The following is a 19,741-nucleotide window of genomic DNA, read 5'->3' as shown; positions in this document are numbered from 1 at the left end:
TTTCATAAATATAATATTTCATACTTCGTTGTACTCCAGTGTCACGCAAACGTAGCGAAAATAGCCAACCTAAAATCTCACAAAGCATCACATTATTTGCATGTAGATCTGCTATTTTTGCTATAAAAAATTTGCCAGGTTGCAAGTGGTTACATCTGTCTGTGAGTTTTATACATATTTAAATACAGTATATACCGACCCACCAACGAAAGATCAATGGATGGACATTATTGAGGAACTGTATTCTATGGAAAAACTAACATTCATACTGAGACTACAAGAGGATAAATTCTATAAAAATTGGGAAAAGTGGAATCTCTTCTCTCAGCCTAGCGATATTGCAGGATTTCCTTGAATGTTTGTTGTAATATGAAAAATGCAGCCTTTTTTCTTTTACTTTTTGTCTTTTTCTTTCCGTATAGTCTTGTTAGTTGTGTTTTTTTGTCTGTTCTTCCTTCAATAAAAATTAAGTGAAAAAAAATAATACAGTATATACCAATGAAAGGTAATTACCTTGTGATTAAACTACATTGGGGGTGGACGGACACCCTCAGTTTTATGAGGTGCAGGGGACGTCAAGTTGCGCTCAAGTCGGCCCCAAACCCCCCCCCCCCCTGCACCCCTTGGGTCCATTGTAAAAGTAACAGTTTTGGACACACGGTTTCCGCCCGTCAGCGGCACGGTCTTGGATGTGATGTGATGTGAATCCCCAGATTCTCCACACAAGACACTTCTTTTTGGCTGGCATTTAAATTGCACATGAACGTCACAGTTCCTTAAGCGATCAGATTTAGAAGAGTCCCGCCGAGTTGTGTCTGTGCACAGAATCCTCAAGATAACAGCATGCCACATGAACTGATTAATGTCAAGTTTGGGATAAGCCGTTTAAATGCTTAACGTTACATGCATGGATAAACACATCATGGAAATGTCAAAACTCTAGATTCACCGCCGGTGCCTCATGTGGAAACTGACGCATCAAACCGTCACGGTAATGACATTTTAGTTGTCGATTAACTGTCGCACAAATAGTTCAATTGTGATTAACGATTTAATTGTGTTTTTGGCATTGGAACATATAATTGAAAATGAAAACAGGCCATATATTTAATAATTGAATGAATTGTTGTAATAGCAAAAATAGTTTATCGCCAAGCTCACAATGCTTTTATTATTATTTATTGTTTTCCCCAACAGATTCTGACGATTATGCAAAAATAATTGAGATAATCTCAAATAATTGCCTTGTGCAGTTGGGTAATGTTTTAAAGACTTCATTAAGTGATAATTGTGACAGACGGGCCTACACATAAATGAACAGAAACACAGGTGTTAAGAGAGGCAGAGAGGTGAGCAGCTACAGTAATGAGTTGAAGGATAGAGAGCCAAGCAGGCGTAAATCCTGCTCACTTCCAGTCAACCTTAAAGCAGCAGGGACTGATTAAATGTTCATAGTCTCTCTCTCTCACTGGGTGCTGCCACACTATCAAAAGAGCTGCACACGTTTTCGGCTGCGCACAGCTTCAAAAGCGGGTTTTTAGACAGCTGGTGGATGGAAAAACATACCTATGTTCCCTCAGCCCTATGTTCCCTCAGAAGGAGCATTGGTCCGAGGTGCGCTGGGGGATCGGGAGAGGGTGGGTGGTTAGGTTTAGGTGTCTGCCCCGGGGGAGGTTAGGGTTAGGGTGAGGGTTTGAGGTAGGTTGTCGATCGGACCGTCGGCATATTGACGCGGACCCGAGGGAACATAGGGCTGAGGGAACATAGGTACGGTCCCGAAAAAATGCTCCACTTCCGCGGACGACTTGCGCGACGGCCAGATTCCCGGAAAGCGCTCTCCTCATCCGCGTCAATCGTCCGCGGAGGTGGAGCTTAATTCCCATCAAACCAGCTGTCTAAAAACCAGCTGCGCACACAACGCATCACTGCTTCTTCTGTCCGCGGCGCAAAACCGTTTTGCGCTTTAAGGTCAAGAAACGGGGTCTCTCTCTCTTTCTCTAGTAGAAATCCCTGCTGCCAAGTCTGTTGGTCCTTCATGTCTATGCAGGTGTCAAGATAACCTTACATGCCAGGGATTCGTATTAAGACAAACAAAAAAAAACACCCTGTACTTTTCATCTCGTACCCTGTGGCTTTTTTTGCAGCATTGCTCTGCAGGAGGATAGACGTCTTGCAGGGTCTGTTTGTCCCACACGCTAATGGGAACTATTGGGACAGATTATGGGGACTTTTCTTGTGCTCACTGCCAATACGGTAGCTTAGTAGCCTACCTCAATTTTTGGGGGTAAATCGTTCAAATCGTCCAAATCTATGGACTTTTAGGTATGACATAAATCGTTTGCCAGCCAAATCTAGGGCACTAAATGACAACATAAGACATCATGTAGCCAATATAAATACATCTTGTAACACATTTGGTTTCATACAAGAAACATGCCAGGATGGATCATTCACAGTTTAACCCATTTTGGGCGCCGGGAACCCCTTTTGGTGTTTAAACATTATGTTATAATTTAGCTATAGAAAAATAGCAGATTTACAAGCTCATAGAGCTTGTAGGTCTGCTATTTTTTTTTAATCGTAAAAATGTGGCGCAAATCTTTGAATATATATTCTTTCAGAGTGAATGCTTTTAACTCAGGTCTTCATAGAAGAAATGAAGGAAGGAGCCAGAACAGAAAAAGGAAATAAACAGTACGTTCCAACTAATGTGGAAAAACAGGTGAGAAGAAGGGTGAGAAGTTCAATCACGCGAGAGAGACTCTGAGTAGAGCTGGCTCCTTTCCAGGCGAAGAAGCCGCTGCTTCTTCGCCTGGAAAGGAGCCATCTTAGGTGGTTCGGGCATCAGGTTAGGATGCCTCTCGGGCGTCTCACTGGGAGGAGACCCCGGGGGCATCAGGTTAGGATGCCTCTCGGGCGTCTCACTGGGAGGAGACCCCGGGGGCATCAGGTTAGGATGCCTCTCGGGCGTCTCCCTAGGGACGTCCCACTGGGAGGAGACCCCGGGGGCATCAGGTTAGGATGCCTCTCGGGCGTCTCCCTAGGGACGTCCCACTGGGAGGAGACCCCGGGGGCATCAGGTTAGGACGCCTCTCGGGCGTCTCCCTAGGGAGGTCCTCGAGGCGCGTCTCACTGGCCTAGGTCAAACTGGTGGCAGAAGGGCGGGGGAGGGAAGTTGACAAGAGTCAGTCGGTGGGCCGAACGGTTCTCAAGTTACGTGGATTAGACACACACACACACACACACACACACACACACACACACACACAGGCAGACAGACAGAGACAGGGTTCATTTATAGATAGATGTTCATTACAAGCAAAAGGGCTATTGCTTTATCATGGAAAAAGATAGGCACACCAAGTATCCCTCAGTGGTTTGGAAGAAAAAAAATACTTGTACTCTAAAGAATAAACAAAAGCCGTTTGAAAAGATATGGGGACGATTTATTATCTCATCTAACGGATGCGTTTGGAACTGGATAATTGTATTCTGGTCTTGTGGCCATAAGGACTCCGTTGTTGTTGTGCCCTTCTTGTACTGTATTTATGTATGTATTGTATTGTTTTATTATTTGTAAGTGATTTTATTGTCGGATTTTGTGTTGTCATGTATTGTTCGTTTGTGAAAAAAAGAAGAAAGAAAATGATGGTTACAAAAAAAAAGTCCATATTCTTGGCTGCCACCAAGCGGTCTATTGACTTTGCGCTGTGCTATTTTCACTACTATAAACATTTATTGTCTTAGTGATTTAATTAATTTGATTTTTCCATGACATTACTGGAAAGAAATCGAGAGATCACTGAATTCGTTTAATAAATTCATGAAACGTTTTGCTTTTTTGGGAAATGTTTTTTTTAAATGTTTTGAAATAAAATGAAAACAAAATGTAGGAAACCATAAAAAAAAAATCCGCGACCCACAAATGGATCCCAGCCCACTGTGGAAACCGTGTTCAGAATCAGATGACTGACGTCACAGGATGGTTACATGAACTGAGATCAGCCACTAGTCCAATCCTACGTGGATCAGATGACTGACAGGATGGTTACATGAACTGAGATCAGCCACTAGTCCAATCCTACGTGGATCAGATGACTGACAGGATGGTTACATGAACTGAGATCAGCCACTAGTCCAATCCTACGTGGATCAGATGACTGACAGGATGGTTACATGAACTGAGATCAGCCACTAGTCCAATCCTACGTGGATCCCCACGTCCACCGGATTACTATTTTTTGTTTCATTATTGTTTATTTTAATGAACATTAGAATGACATGTGATAATGTGACACTTTGAAAAGGACAAGAAGCATTCTTTGCAGTGGTTGCTTTGTCCTGCCCTTGCCAACAAAATATGCAGGAGTCTGTTCACGGTTTTAAGAACTCGTTCAAAAACATTTACATTTATTTACATGATTCACATTTACATTTTGTAAGCTTATGAAATTTGTATCTGACCCATTTGTGCAGGTCAATGTCTTGCGTTTACTTCTTGTTCTTGCTCTTGTGTGACTTGTTTTACATTGTTGTCCACTGTTGTGCACCTTTGTAACATTGTTTTGAAAGATGCTTTATAAATTGAATTTACTTACTTACTATAGGATCATTCAATGTGTGGAACAACTTTGAAACCAGATATTCCAGAGTCTCTTTGCTAAAAAGAAATCAATGCCATGGGGTCTGAGCTCTGACCTCTGTTCTTTGAGGCTGTTTAAAACCTCTTATTAAGCCCCAATCCCCCGCCGGAGAGGGCAGCGGCTGTCCACCTCAGGAACAGCTCTCAGCGGGTAAATGGGGCTGGTCAACGTCTCAGGTTCCAACTCTGATATTTTAGATTTTCCCTCCTGGACCCCCCTGGGGTTTATAAGCCATGAACGAGACTGAATGACCAGAGAGCCATCATTTCATCCAGTGGGGGAAAGTAAGTACATTTACTCAAGTACTGTATTTAAGTAAAATGTTGCAGCATTTTTCTTTTTTTACTTTACTGGAGTATTTCCAGTTTTCAGTAGGCTACTTTTACTTCTAGAATGTAATGGTGATGTCAAGGCCATCCACCACTTGCCATTCAATACATCTAAAAAACTACTGGCAATACACATTTGTAAAATTGACTCCATTACAGCAGCAAAGCATCTAGTTTGTGTGTGTGTGTGTGTGTGTGTGTGTGTGTGTGTTTTATAAGGGTACTACCAGACATATCTTAGCTTCTCTCTAATTCTAAGACATTCTTACATCAGCACAAGCAGTAATTCAACTGCACCACCTTGCCTGCATCGCATGACATTTGGTAGGAAGTGTTGTTGTGTGTGCTGTGCACACACACACACACACAGTCACACACACACACACACACACACACACACACACACACACACACACACACACACACACACACACACACACACACACACACACACACACACACACACACACACACACACACACACACACACAAGTCTGTGTATCCTTTGCACACACAAACAGTCTTTAACAGGAGAAGAGCTCACACGTGCAGACGCTTTGCACATCAAAGTGCTTTTTTCACACGTGACTGTGGTGAAAGTTATTAATCCTTACTGTACACATTACAGCTGGGCTATGTGATCAAATCGGAGAGGATATACAGTACTGTACATACTACATGCATCCTCTTACAATTCCCCAGAGATGGGGGGAAAAAAAGTAAGAGCCGTGGCTAATTGGGATTATAAAATCAAATTATTGAAAGGGGATTCTGCCTACCCCCATGATTTGTAAGAGGGCCTGCCATGCATAATGTACTTCATATACAAGCTAGGGAAATATTCAAAATGTTGCTCTGCGTCATAAGTTGCGCGCGTGCACATGCATGCATGTCTGTCTCTCTCTCTCTCTCTCTCACACCAGGAATGCCTTATTAATTTCATAGCATAAAGGATATATGTTACCCTAATGAAGTTGACAGCAGTGGTGTGTGTAAGTGTGTGTAAGTGTGTGTGTGTGTGTGTGTGTGTGTATGTGTGTGTGTGTGTGTGTGTGTGTGTGTGTGTGTGTGTGTGTAAGTCAGACAGACACTAGAGAGAGAATGTTGAGGTGCTCTCGCTCTCGAAATGTTTGGCTTGGAAAAGCAGACAGGGCCAATTACTGCAGCTGGGTGCATGCCTGGCACCATGTCAAGAGTCAACTCAGAGCCTTATGGAAGGTTATAGTGTTCAAAGGCTTCCTAGTAGAAGTGAAGAATGATACACACCTGGGAGTCTGCCTCCATCTTGTTAATTGCGACTGTATAGGTCGCTGTTTACTATGAAAGTCAGTCCGTCACGCCTCGTGACAGTGACACGCTCCATATATAATGTATATGGCCAATACAGAATTCATTCCATATGTTGATCTGACCCCCCCCCCCATGCCAGCGGTCGCCCAGCAGTCTGCCGTCACCCAGGCGGATGCGAGGTGACGGCAGGCGGATACTGGTGTTAAGACTGAGTTACTGTTGCAATATCAGATCTACAAGCGTGTAGATAGAATGATCAACATCTGCTGCCCAGATGTTGTGTACGAATGTTGTGTACGCCTTTTATAAACAATATGGAAAAGATGTCATGCTCATCTTCACAGACAGTCTGAGGGCCGTAACGTAACGTATGCCATGTCTTACCCGCATATAGCGTGTTTAGAACCTTCCACTATCCGTAAATGGTATCTTGCGGCCTGCACGTATACATTTTGCCGACTCCTCCCTCCACATTTGCCGGTGGAGGTTTAGCACAAAGTCCCTGCTATAATGCGAGTGAGAGATAGATGAGCTATACTGTACACACTAAACAAACCTCTGTATGAAATATAAATGTATTCCAAGGTATAGCGAAGCGCGTGGCTCATCCATGGGCAATGTGTAAGGCAAGATATCACCGGGCATATATCCTCTTAAGCCCCTGCAATCCCCCACCGGTGGAGGCAGCGGCTGTCCACCTCATGAACAGCTCTCAGCGGGTAAATGGAGACCCAATTGGTCTCAGGTTCCAACTCTGATGTTTTTGATTTTCCCCCCTGGACCCCCCTGGGGTTTAATGGGTAATAAATGGGTCTTCTCTTAAAGGCAAAGGTATGTGGCACGGTGATTGGTTTCATTATTGTAACGCCCAAACCACACCTACCGTATGCATAATGTAACGGGTAGCGGAGGTGTTTTAGGGATTTAGGCTGGGGTACAAGATAGCAATTTTTATGGGGGAATGCTTAACGATTAGCATTGCAAATCTGTAAATGTTTTTTTTTTTTACACTAACAAATCTCCCAATGGCGACAAAACAATCTGGTCAGGAAGCAGGGCCTTTGGAAACTATTATACAGTAACAAAAACGCTTCTGGTTTTGAGTTTTGACAATTAAAACACCACAATTCATTTTGTTAAAAGTAACATAGGTCGACATGGAAATGGCAGAAAATAACCGCATTTTACTGTACAGTAGGCTATATGTCATCATTTTCCCTTCAGGGCAAATTATGTTATATTTGTCCCTGCTGTCAATCTGTGCCACTCATGCAGGCAATACAACCCATCCCTGCTGCCTTGAAAGCGCTTTGTTGAACATCAAAAACCAGCCTTCCATCAATTCTTTTCAGTGTCTTTTCTTTGTGTAAAGCAGTGGTTCCCAAGTGGGACCCCTAGGGGTCCTTGAGGGAGTTGATAGTTAGGAACCAAATAGACTCAGTCTCAGAGAGTGTACAAATGGAACCAAAACCCGTTAGGGTCCATTTAACTCTCTGAGTTAAATTACCAGTGATTTTACAATATATCTTGTGTGTCCCAGAGATAGAAATACCATTAAATGGGGGGCCGTAGCCTAATTCAGGTCAAACCGGGGGGTCCTTGAAATGAAAATCACTGCTAGAGCCTTAAAAAAGAATCTTCTCTTATGGGGGTCCTTCCTTTGCATGTATTTTCAAATGGGGGGGTCAAATGAGTATCATTTTGGGGGTCCTTGACATGAACAACTTTGAGAACCACTGGGTGTAAAGGATTCCAGCAGTGCATCATCCATCAACCTGCGAGAAGTACTGCGCAGAGCAGGGTAAAACAAGCCATGATGCTGAAATCATACCCAGAGATGATGCAGTACTCAGGGACCCCTACTCTACTTCAGGGACCACATGTAGTCTCTTCGGCCTCCAATCGATTCCTACCGAAACCCAGTATGCCGTGCTTCAGAATACCGTTACCGTAACATGCAATATAATACTGTTAGGATGAGCAGCCGGGAACAAAATTTGGTCCGTTCTTTTTTGGTTAGATGGTAAATGGTGCATATGCATATATAGTGCTTTTTTATCCAAAGTGCTTTACATAGAATGTCCATTACATTGACCCATTCAGACACCGATGGCGGAGGGAAACCATGCAAGGCACCAACCTGCACATCGGGAATGGGAACCTCGCGGTTCCCATCTGGCCGTTCTACCAGCCGCTCTACCCCTTAGCCACTGCCACCAGCTGGCTTTTTTTAAACCAAACCTGGCATCCCTATTTTGGTCATGTCAATTAAAGCCAAAAATGGATAGGTAGAATCTTCAAAGGTTGTGAAAGAATTTCCAAATTTTCTTAAGTAGCATTTTTGAAAGTAAATGTGAAAAGAGCAGCCCTGCATACTACATACCATAAGCCCCTATATAAACTAGTCAAGTAATGCTTATTTTAAACAAATATCTCCACTTAGAGGCAGTAGTCCATATCCATGCCATACCTGGGGGTGAAACACAATCTATTATCTATGTGCAGACTGCAGACTAAAGACCACAACCGTGACTAAAAAATACCTGAATTTGCCAACACAATTGATTAGACAGTTTTGTAATTAAAGCTTCTGTGCTTCATCGACTATACACACACGTCCGTGAACAACAGAGGCTGCTGCAGAGGTCTGCTGCTTGCCATGCATTTAAATCAAATTCCTTTATAACTTTGCACCATTGAGCCAGCTATTTCTGGCTGGCTCTGACTGGATTGATTATCGTGCTGTCTGATTATATAGTGGATGGCTTGACTTGCTGACTGATTGTCAGACCGACTGACGGCCTTGTCATGTTACAAGAATCCATGATCATTTGGAAGTTGGAACAAGGCCCATGTTTGTAAAATAAATCTATATTTGATTAATTTGAAATTGCAATGAGGAAATTAAGATAAAGCCAAGACACTAGATGGGGAAAAAAAACATGAATTTATCTTCCCTCCTTTCTCTTAAGTCTGATCAAGCCATCCCACTCGTTCTTGATATATCCTTTTTCTATAGCAGGCGATCAAAAGCTGCTATGGCCAGATGGGGCTACAAAACCGGCCCAACCATCTGTGAATGTGGAGGAGATGACCATACGATGCAGCACTGCCTTGTCTGCCCTCTACTACCCAACCCGTGCAGCTTAAAAGATCTCGCAGAGTTCAACAATAATGCAAAAGACTGTGTAAAGAAGTGGGAAACTGTCATCTCACCACATGCTTCAAAGACACGAAAAGAAGAAGAAGCAGGCATTTATGACTTGGGGCCATGACTCCTTTTCTTACCTGGTAACTCGTGCATCCGGCAATATCCCCATACGTATTATATGTATTTTACTATTTTTCCAACGCAAATACTTGTGCAGGAGGCAGACAGGGTGCCCTACACTGAAATATATAATGAAATATATGACCGGACCAACACACCCAGCATCACACCGCTCCTCAAAAAACAACTCCGATGGGTCGGGCATGTGATCCGTATGCCAGCCCACCGTCTACCCCGACAGATTCTCTATGGCTAGTTTCCAGATGGTCAAACTCAAAAGGTCTGCTGAGGCGCAAGAAAAAGCTGTACAAAGACCACATTAATACCCTCCTGAAGAAGTGTGACATCAAGAGCTTTTGATTGCCACACCTGGAGCTCTACCTGCCACCAGGGAATCACCTGATCACCTGTCTTCAGGAGAAGCTCACAGAGAGGAGAGTACAGCAACGTGCCAAAGGTCCACCGACCTCCACTGATAGCTTCCCCTGCCCCTCCTGTGATAAAGTCTGCGGATCACGCATCGGTCACAGGCGAAAGACACAACCACAATAATCAACTCATAAATCCTATTTGGAGCAACGTCAACAGACTAAGCAAGATGCAAAGTAAGTGTGTGTGTGTGTGTGTGTGTGTGTGTGTGTGTGTGTGTGTGTGTGTGTGTGTGTGTCCAGCAAGCTACTACAGGGTAAGAGCAACATTTAGATAAACGGATGTAGGCTGACCAAACTTTTCTCAGTTGATCGTTAACAGAATGTTTGACGTCGTAGAATCAGTTTCTGCTTACATTTGGAAAACTAAATAATTGTAAAATCTGTATATCCTATATTAAAATTGGCTACGGCAATAGCTCGCCGGCTCTCACCTGTTCTTAAGTTAAAAAAAACAACATATTAGAGACAGCAATGATCGTGATTCAGAATAGGCCATCTTCTACTGTCATCCTTATTGAATGAGTACAATCTGAATGAATACAAACTGCTGTAGAACACAGCATCAAAATGCATCGTTATGTCACCGAGCACTGAAGCCTCATTACCTTGTGATCCGGGGAGTGTCATTACTGCTGTGATAATTAATGCATACAGCTTTAGCTGCAGACGCATGAGCAGACTGGCATGATTAATAAACTGCTGGCCGATGCATACAGCTCATATGAACTCGGTGCCCTGGCCCCTATTTGTCAGGCATGTCCAAATATGGAATAGGCCTATATGCAGATTTCAAAACATCATTGTGATGATGCCAGATCCCAGGCAGAGCCTTTTTTTTTTATCCCACGATTTTGCAACCCATTTTTTCACCCAGTGTCAATTATCTAATCTAATCTAATCCTATGGGCGCTACACTTCCTCTGCACGTGGAAGGAACACGTTATTTCAGTTCCTTTCATCAGGATTACTTTAGGATTTAGGATTATTTCATGTTCTTTTGTGAGGGTACCACTACCTACCCTAGGGGACACGGGGAGAACATGCAAACTCCACACAGAAAGGCGATGTGGAACGCGTGTATCAATTTTGAAGGCGGTGGGGTGAATGGTAAATGCAAATGGTGCATTTAAATGGTAAATGGTGCATTTATATAGCGCCTTTATCCAAGGCGCTTTAGATAGATTGTGCATCAATTCACCCATTCACACACCCATTCAGACACCGATCCGATGGCGGTGGTTCGAACAGGCAACCATGCGTTTACCATCCAGCCACTCTACCCCTGAGCCACCGCCACCTCCCCACAGTTCTCCAGCTATGCTGATTACAGACGCAAGTACACACATACATACACACAGACGAGACGTGGTGCATTTATATTAGGATGTAATCAAGCATTCTCAACCAACCGACAACCAACAGCTGCTTACGCCGGGGCTCCATGCGCTGCAGCCATCGGGCGTCTCACGTCAACCGTCACCACAGGCGATGTTCCCTTTTTAATCAATGAAGGGTGCTCCACTCCACTGCCGACGTTGCGTTGCAGTCGATGGCTGTAATTCGCCACCGGTACATTTTTTGACACCGCGAGACAGACGCAACGTGAAGCAACAAAGTCAGTGGAGCTTGGGCGTATTATTTTATAATGAATTGCATTTTTATAGCGCTTTTCCAAGTGCTCAAAGCGCTTTACAATGGTTCATTCATTCATACATTGGGAGGTGAAGCGGCGAACAGTCGACGCCAGTCACTTCCCACATTCACACACCAACGGTGGCGAGCTCACACCGACCGACTCATTGGAGGCAATGTAGGGTTCAGTGTCTTGCCCAAGGACACTTCGACATGTGGACAGGAGGAGCCGGGATTCGAACCGCCGACCCAGGGATCATTGGACGACCTGCTCTACCTCCTGAGCCACAGCCGCCCGCAATTTTAGAGCTCTCTAATAGGCTCTATGCACACAGAACTTCCAGGGCCGCTTTCCTACTTCCGTACTACTGTACTTCATATTGTTGTTCCATTTAGTGTCCAGTGGTTCTCAAACCTTTTAATTCAAGGACCCCCATAACTCTGAGAGTGTACAAATGCCCAAATAGCCAAAGTCTCAGAGTTAACTAAAAATATTGGTTCCACTGGCGGTTTTGGAATAATTAATTAAAGTTAATGTATTAATTTGTTTCTCCATCTCTCCCCCTCTCTCTCTCTCTCTCGTGAGAAAAGCTTCTTAAATGAATTAACTATATAAACAAACATTGTGACAGTATCAGACTATTTGAGCTCTGTTCCCCAGCCAATTGCCATTTACAAAATCTTAGGAATTCAGATGGGCGCTAAATTGCTGTACAGTGCACTAAATAAACATAATTGATCACGTTTGATTGATGAGCGTTGATGGATGATGATCAGCAAAAGTTATACTGTATCAGCCACTACACTCAGGCGTCCTCTCTGATCATTAGCCCGATTTATACTTTGTCACAGGCAGTGAAATTAGCCCATCATGCTCACACCGCACCCCACAGCAACACATGAGCTTGCCTTGTAGATCTGCTTTTTAAATTTTTACATGACACTGTCGTACCAGGGAGTGTAAACTATGCTGCAGTGGCCCAAACTTGAGCCCTGAGGTTCCATTTTTGGTCTCTTTGACTTATAACTATTAAACAGGAATGCATGTATGATGATAAGTAAATACAGGTACATTGTTATGTGGTAGCGTGCACAGTGGAACTCCATTATATTAGGCAAAAGCAAAAGAATAGATTGGTCTCCGGGTTGGCTGTCATTTTTGGGCTGAGTCGGTAGGGAATTTATTTTATTATATTAAATTTTTTATTTTTTCGCTGGAAGGATGGGTCGCAAGGAATTTATTTAATTTTATTATTATTTTTATAATAGCTAGCTAGTGCTACAGGTTAAAAGACAAAAAAAAAACATAGCTAACATTAGCTAGCTATAGCTTACACACACTACACAGTAGAGCTCTTCACAGGTCCAAAAACAGGTTCCGAATTCCAAAATAAATCTGTGACATTCCGAGAGACCCTACCCAGCCAGACAGACATACTCATACATGTGGACAGACAGACAGACAGACAGACAGACAGACAGACAGACAGACAGACAGACAGACAGACAGACATACAGAGAGGTTCTAGGCTGCGTGCTGCAGTAGAGGGTGAGAGATTTTTTTTCTTCTCATCTCTTAAGAGAGCAGAAGCAGAATGGCTGAATGGAATATTAAGGCGCGACACTCAATGCTCTTCTAAACAGCTCCTTCTTTGCCCTCTCCTTTATCCACTTCTAAACAGCTCCTACTTAGTTTACCCTCTTCTTTATCCACTTACAAACAGCTCCTACTTAGTTTACCCTCTCCTTTATCCACTTCTAAACAGCACCTACTTAGTTTACCCTCTTCTTTATCCACTTACAAACAGCTCCTACTTAGTTTACCCTCTCCTTTATCCACTTCTAAACAGCTCCTACTTTGCCCTCTCCTTCATCCACTTACAAACAGCTCCTATACTTAGTTTACCCTCTCCTTTATCCACGCGTGGGGAATGGGATACACAGGAGAGTTGTCATGCAGGTTGCTTTAAACTTTCTTATATTAATTTGCCTTCACCTCGTTGAGGTCAACACTGTTGTCAAGACAACATTGTATGGATCCCATGCAGGCACGTAGGGTCCGATTAATCGATTATCGTTAATAGGACCCGAAATCGATTATGAAAATTAATAATCAATAATCGTTTTTTTTTTCTCGTTTTTTTTAAATTAAAATCTGTTGGAAAGGCAATATTGTCATCCAAACAGGATAGGGCTATATGCCTACCAAAGTGTGCCTAGGATGTGTCTGTGTAGCTGCATGACTGAGAGGAGTGTGAGTGGAGATTGATTCCAATCAAGATACAGGTTTGGAGGATTTAGCAGGTGTTGGGAATTTACCTAATCAGGCCTAGGCTGGGGTTGCTATGGTGATCAATTGGCTCAACACTGGACCAGGGACCACCAGTGGTCCTCATTTAAAAGATGGAGTTAGTAACCAAATGGACCCTTATTAACTTAAAATTATTGTTAATCAACTACTACTAATCAGGGGTTCCCAAACATTTTTGACTTAGGTACCCCTTGGGGGGAAGATTTGTAGGGTTCAAATTAAAAATATATATATATATTAAAAAAAAAAAAAAAACGCCCCCCCCTCCCGATTAATCGATTAATCGTTAATATTGAATTATACAAATCGATTTTCATTTTGGACACATTTACACATCCCTAGCACGTAACACTATAGACATCAAGGGGGGCTTGAGTCACTGCCCTTTTACCCATCTGTAAAACAACTGCCCTCTCCAGAGTCCAGACCATGAATGAATGCAACATTTTACTATGGTGAAAGAAATGCAAATGCCACTCCTTTCCATGCCATATATACCCGAAGGCAGCATTAAGGAGAATTGCTTTTTATCGGAACTCCACTGAACTTGAACGCAGACTTTTGCGTTAAAATAATTTGTTCACATAATTTTCCACATCTCTAGAAGAGTGCAGGGTAGAGGGTATGGCGCATGACATCATCATCCATACCAGGAAGTCATGTGGGAACGCCTACTGGGTGGGAAAAACTACTTTCAGCCCATACAGTCCTATCTGATTGATCATTAAACAACGTTAAACGGTGTTAAACTCACTCTGCCACTCGATTTGCCACTTGATTTCCTGCCCACTTTATGCTTGCGCATACCCTCTATTCATCACACTCCCTGGTGTGGCAGAGAGGCACACGGCTGTGCACGCTTCATGTGCATGGTGCACGCACAGGACACCAAAAACACTAAATCATACCGATAACCACACACACCTGCAAGTGCACGCATTGTCTCTCTGGGCACTAAACACAGAGAGACGAGAGAGAGAGAGAGAGAGAGAGAGAGAGAGAGAGAGAGAGAGAGAGAGAGAGAGAGAGAGAGAGAGAGAGAGAGAGAGAGAGATAAACGCATGCATTAGACATTGTACATAGAATCTCTGTTGAGTGGAAACCTTATATGTCCAAAACGTTTCTGGATTCAAATTCAAAAGTAGCAGAATCTACAAGCTCAAAACTCATCGCCTTGTGCCACGTTTCGAGCTTGCAGATTGGCTACTTTTAATACTTTTGTGTGACACCGCAGTACGTATGATCAAGCAGGGCATTCATTTATGAAAAAAAGTTAAAATATGGAGTTAAGAGTTTTCTACCCGACAACAACGATATTATAATTGGGGTGTGGCTCCGGACAGAGATTTGCACTCCACTGAGTTAACCCATTCTGACCTGAGATCAGATTCATACGAGGTTTCCACTGGACACACACACTGGTCTGATGAACCCATTCTGACCTGAGATCAGATTCTAAAAATGTCAGTCGTTCTCGATTTTTCAAAAATAGCAGACCTACAAGCTCGTAGCGCGCCACTCGGTGGCGCGCTACGAGCTTGTAGATCTGCTATTTTTCAATAGCTAAAGCATAACATGATGCGAACACCAAAATGCGTTCCCGTTCAGAATGGGTTAAAGCACTTTGTGGCCAATTTAATCACATTTGATATGATTTATTATGATCTATTAAACACAGTAGCCTACAGAAATGACAATACTGTATACGTTTCTTGCACTGTAGTAGTACAAGGAAAGGTTTATTGCACTATAACCTTTCTAACATTTTGCAGAGCTGTAGTCCCACTGGGGCATTGTCTAGGGGCCAAGCAAAACAATGGAGATATAGAATAGATGAAAACAATGGATAGAATGGATGAAAACAATGTGTCTATAGAAGCTGAGGGCAAAGGTTAAGAGTCCAGTTTACACTGACTCCACAAACAAGCACACTGTCTGACTCAGAAGAACTTCAAGGTACACAACAATCACCCAAAAGCCCTGTCATAATTACGGACTAAACCATTTCTTTACCTGAATCTGAGAATCTGATGTTATTACAGTATATGATCCATAAATGAACTGTTTCAGGTGAAAATTAAATGACATAACTCCATCCAGAGCGCACCGCAGATCTGACCGTGCACACTGGGTCTTACGTTAAATTGCTTATTTTGATTGCTCTAAAATGATATATTTTTTTCCCAGAAACATCTCATTTTCATAATGACCAGATCCGCTCCACAGTGTTTTTGCCGTGAAAAGGCGAACTAGAGTATAAATAAGACTCAGCGAGCATGCTCTGGGCTCTGAATGGAGTTATGTCATTTTTCGCCTGTACCACTTGTTTTTTGGATATGATCCGATTACGGTAAGGAAAGGGCTAGTCTGGAATTCAGTGTCATCTGTGGTGTGATTTTGCGTGGGTTATTTTATTTACAGTGCGCGACACCAATAACACTAACCATTACGCTATAGACTTAACATGACACAGGTGCTTTTACAATAGCTGACACGCACACACGCGCAAGCACACACACACACACACACACACACACACACACACAGCTGATCTGTTCCCATGGCAACAGAGCCCAATAGATCTCAGTTATTGACTGACGATGATAATCTCCGTGGACCGTTAAAGAAAATACCTACTCAAACACTTCAAACACCTACTCAAACGCACGCACGCACGCACGCACGCACGCACTCACGCACACACACAAGCACGCATCTAGTGTCTTGGCTTTATCTTCATTTCTTCATTGAATATTTTTTTCAAATTCATAAAATATTTTTATTTTACAAGCATGGTGCAAAAATGATCATTTGACTCTTGTAACTTGACAAGGCCACCAGTCGGTCTGACAATCATTCAGTCTACAAATCAAGCCATCCACTACAATCAGACAGGACAAGACAAGACAATCAATGCAGTCAGCCAGCCAGTATATTAATGAACTAGTCAACCAGTTCTCATAAAGATCCATACGTGTAGTAACTGAAACAGACCTTTTTCCACAGCAGACATTTTGACTGGTAAAAAAGGGTGAGGGTATATTAACAGTCCATTTCTTCCTTGTGCACAGAAACACCGACTATAAATAAAAACACACAGCCAGGCGGCAGGTCACAAATAACCTTCAGCTGCCTTAACTGCTGTCAAAATGCCTGGATAACCGTGCATATGGACCCCACAAACAGACCAATATGGCCTGTGTTTCCTTAGACCATTTTTGCCCAAACAAATCTTGACAATTTTCAGAGGAAAATGTTGGTTTCAATATATCTAACACAATGCAACATTGGGTAGATAAGACAGATAGGTCTACTCTACTCTACAGAGTAAAAGACTCTGTAGCAGCCCTGCAGGTCGCACCTTGAGAATGTCAAGACTTTGATATATATAGGCCCTATAACCGCACTGATGCTAGGCAAGGCTGATAATCCTACAGGCTGAAATGTACCTTAGTTTTGAAATTCAGCTGATAACTTTTCTTGTGACCACCGTGCTCTGACTTATGGTGCGTTTACCCGTTGAAATCACATTGTAAAAAATAAAGGGTAATGGGTCGCAACACCAAGACTGCGTTTTTAGTTTTTATTCATCAGTGTCCACCACACTGATGAATAAACGTCTGTCATTCCATCATGCAAAAATAAAACCTAATATAAGAATGCAGTCTTGATGGAATGACAGACCTTTCGGCTATCCAGCCTTCATCACAGACGTTTCGGCTATCCAGCCTTCATCACAGACGTTTTGGCTATCCAGCCTTCATCACAGACGTTTTGGCTATCCAGCCTTCATCACAGACGTTTTGGCTATCCAGCCTTCATCAGACGTTTCGGCTATCCAGCCTTCATCACAGACGAAACGTCTGTCATTGAAATTCAGTTCAGATGCTGTATGAACTCAGAACTACAGTACAAGCAAATCTACACGTTCAAAACGTGCCATATTGCAACGCATTGTGAGCTTGTAGATCATGCTATTTGTGGCGAATACTTCTGGGCTTCAAGTGGGTACTAGTAGGCTAAATGATATATGCTTAGTGTGAAAATGCAAGCAGCAAAGATCTCTTTGGCTCCACTCAGCAATGGACTCTCTTGGGCCAATAAAACATTTAATCCACTGCTGCTATTTTTCTATGCATGGCTATACAGAGATCATTAATAATTTGTTCATAGCAACTATGAAACGTCTTCTGGTTCTGTAGCTGACCCCCAGGGTTGGTTCAACATGGTGTTTGAATGAATCCTTTCACCCATAATATCAAAGGAAGGCTATGGATACAGCTGCCAGGTGAGGTTCTGTCCTCTTAACTATGCCATGGTGGTTTTCAACCTTTTGCATATCAAGGGCCATTATTTATGTGTTTTACACGCAATGAATACATGTAACGTAGTCGTTTTTTTTAAATTACAGGCTGTTAAACCCCAAGTAGCCTAGACCAGTCATTTTCAACAGGTCAATACAAAATAACAAACACCTCAAAAAGCAACTTTACAAGAATAAATTCCACTTAACATGGCATGGTCCATTCCAGACCAGCCTACAATGAACAGATGAGCCGCTCAATTGTAAATTGTAAATTGCAAAAGGTCTATGCATTGTTGGTAGAGTAGAAGAGCTTGCCTGACCTAGTCTCTATTCTCAACGTGTTACCCAATAACATTAGGCGGGAGTCGATATAATGGCCACCACTTTCACTTCATGATTGAGTCCATATTGTTGGCCTTCAGAACACAAAAATGCCCATTACAACTCTTACAGGTTGGTCAACACGTCACACATCAGCACATATCCAGTGTACCACTTCACCACTATTCAACCTATCTTCATATAATAGGTCCTCTCTAATAACCATGATAAAAATGGCACAATTCTTTTCTACTCAGTCTGTGGGCTGTATTTTGCGTGTCTTAAGTACCAGGTCTTATTACCTAACTTGAGTAAACTAAAGACCTGGAGGCGTGATCAATGCCATTTGGCTATTCTGAGTGGCCAAAGAGCATTGATCACGCCTCCAGGTCTTTAGTTTACTCAAGTTAGGTAATAAGACCTGGTACTTAAGACATGCAAAATACAGCCCTGTGTCTCATAGGAGGGCTGTGGGCAGTTCAGAAACCCGTCCACCAGTGACATCATCGTTAAGACAGATTAATCCACTACACATCTCGGATGCAAAATGATATACTTTTACTCCACCACACATATTTGAAAACATTATACTTATTATACTTCAGCCCTATATGCAGTGCACATTCCGGCCATTTGAAAATAGCAGATCTAGAAGATTTTAGACATTTGAAAACTTCTGAAATGGGACATTCTGCATAATGGAGTATAGTATACTTTTACTTTTGTGCTTATATTTTTATACCAAATTATTTTGTACTTTTACTCAAGTAAATTTAGATTTTTTTGTCTTTACTTGCAACAGATTATTTCCATATTGCAGTATTGATAGATTTGAGTACTTTTTTCCCCCTCTCCCACCAGTGGCACTGCTTACAGGTTGGTTAACACACAGCACACATATACATGCAGTAGCGGTCAGTCACATAACACAGTATGTATGTATCTTACCAGTGGCGGCCAACGAACACTGCATCAACAGCAGGAGGATGCCGGTGGTCAGGAGACACCTGGCCAGCATCGAGTCCAACATCAGCGCCCGTGTCTTCCTTCCCACGACCACGGTCCCCGGAGCGGCATCATGATCTCTCCATCCCGTTTTGTTTATCCCTTCCTCGCCAACAGTCCTCCAACAAGCACCTCCCGGGCCACCGCCGCCGCTGCTGCTGCTGCTGCTGCTGCTGAAGTCGCGCGCACATTTGGAAGCCAT

The 19,741-nt window shown here is 42.8% G+C and overlaps 1 protein-coding gene across 1 annotated transcript in view; it reads right to left on the bottom strand.

Annotated features, from left to right (window-relative positions):
* Positions 1-19,741, bottom strand: part of kiaa1549la (KIAA1549-like a) — a gene marked incomplete at its 5' end in the record, with an annotated part of 117,599 nt that extends 97,858 nt beyond the window's left edge. Inside the window, one exon of the mRNA XM_080762257.1 lies at positions 19,483-19,741. Within this exon, the coding sequence (XP_080618383.1) occupies positions 19,483-19,741 (259 nt within the window). The remainder of the gene's footprint in view (positions 1-19,482) is intronic.

This window comes from Protomyctophum bolini, assembly GCF_963924005.1.
Source record: "Protomyctophum bolini genome assembly, chromosome: 4".
Lineage (NCBI taxonomy): Eukaryota > Metazoa > Chordata > Actinopteri > Myctophiformes > Myctophidae > Protomyctophum > Protomyctophum bolini.
This window is presented reverse-complemented; position numbering and strand designations above follow the sequence as displayed.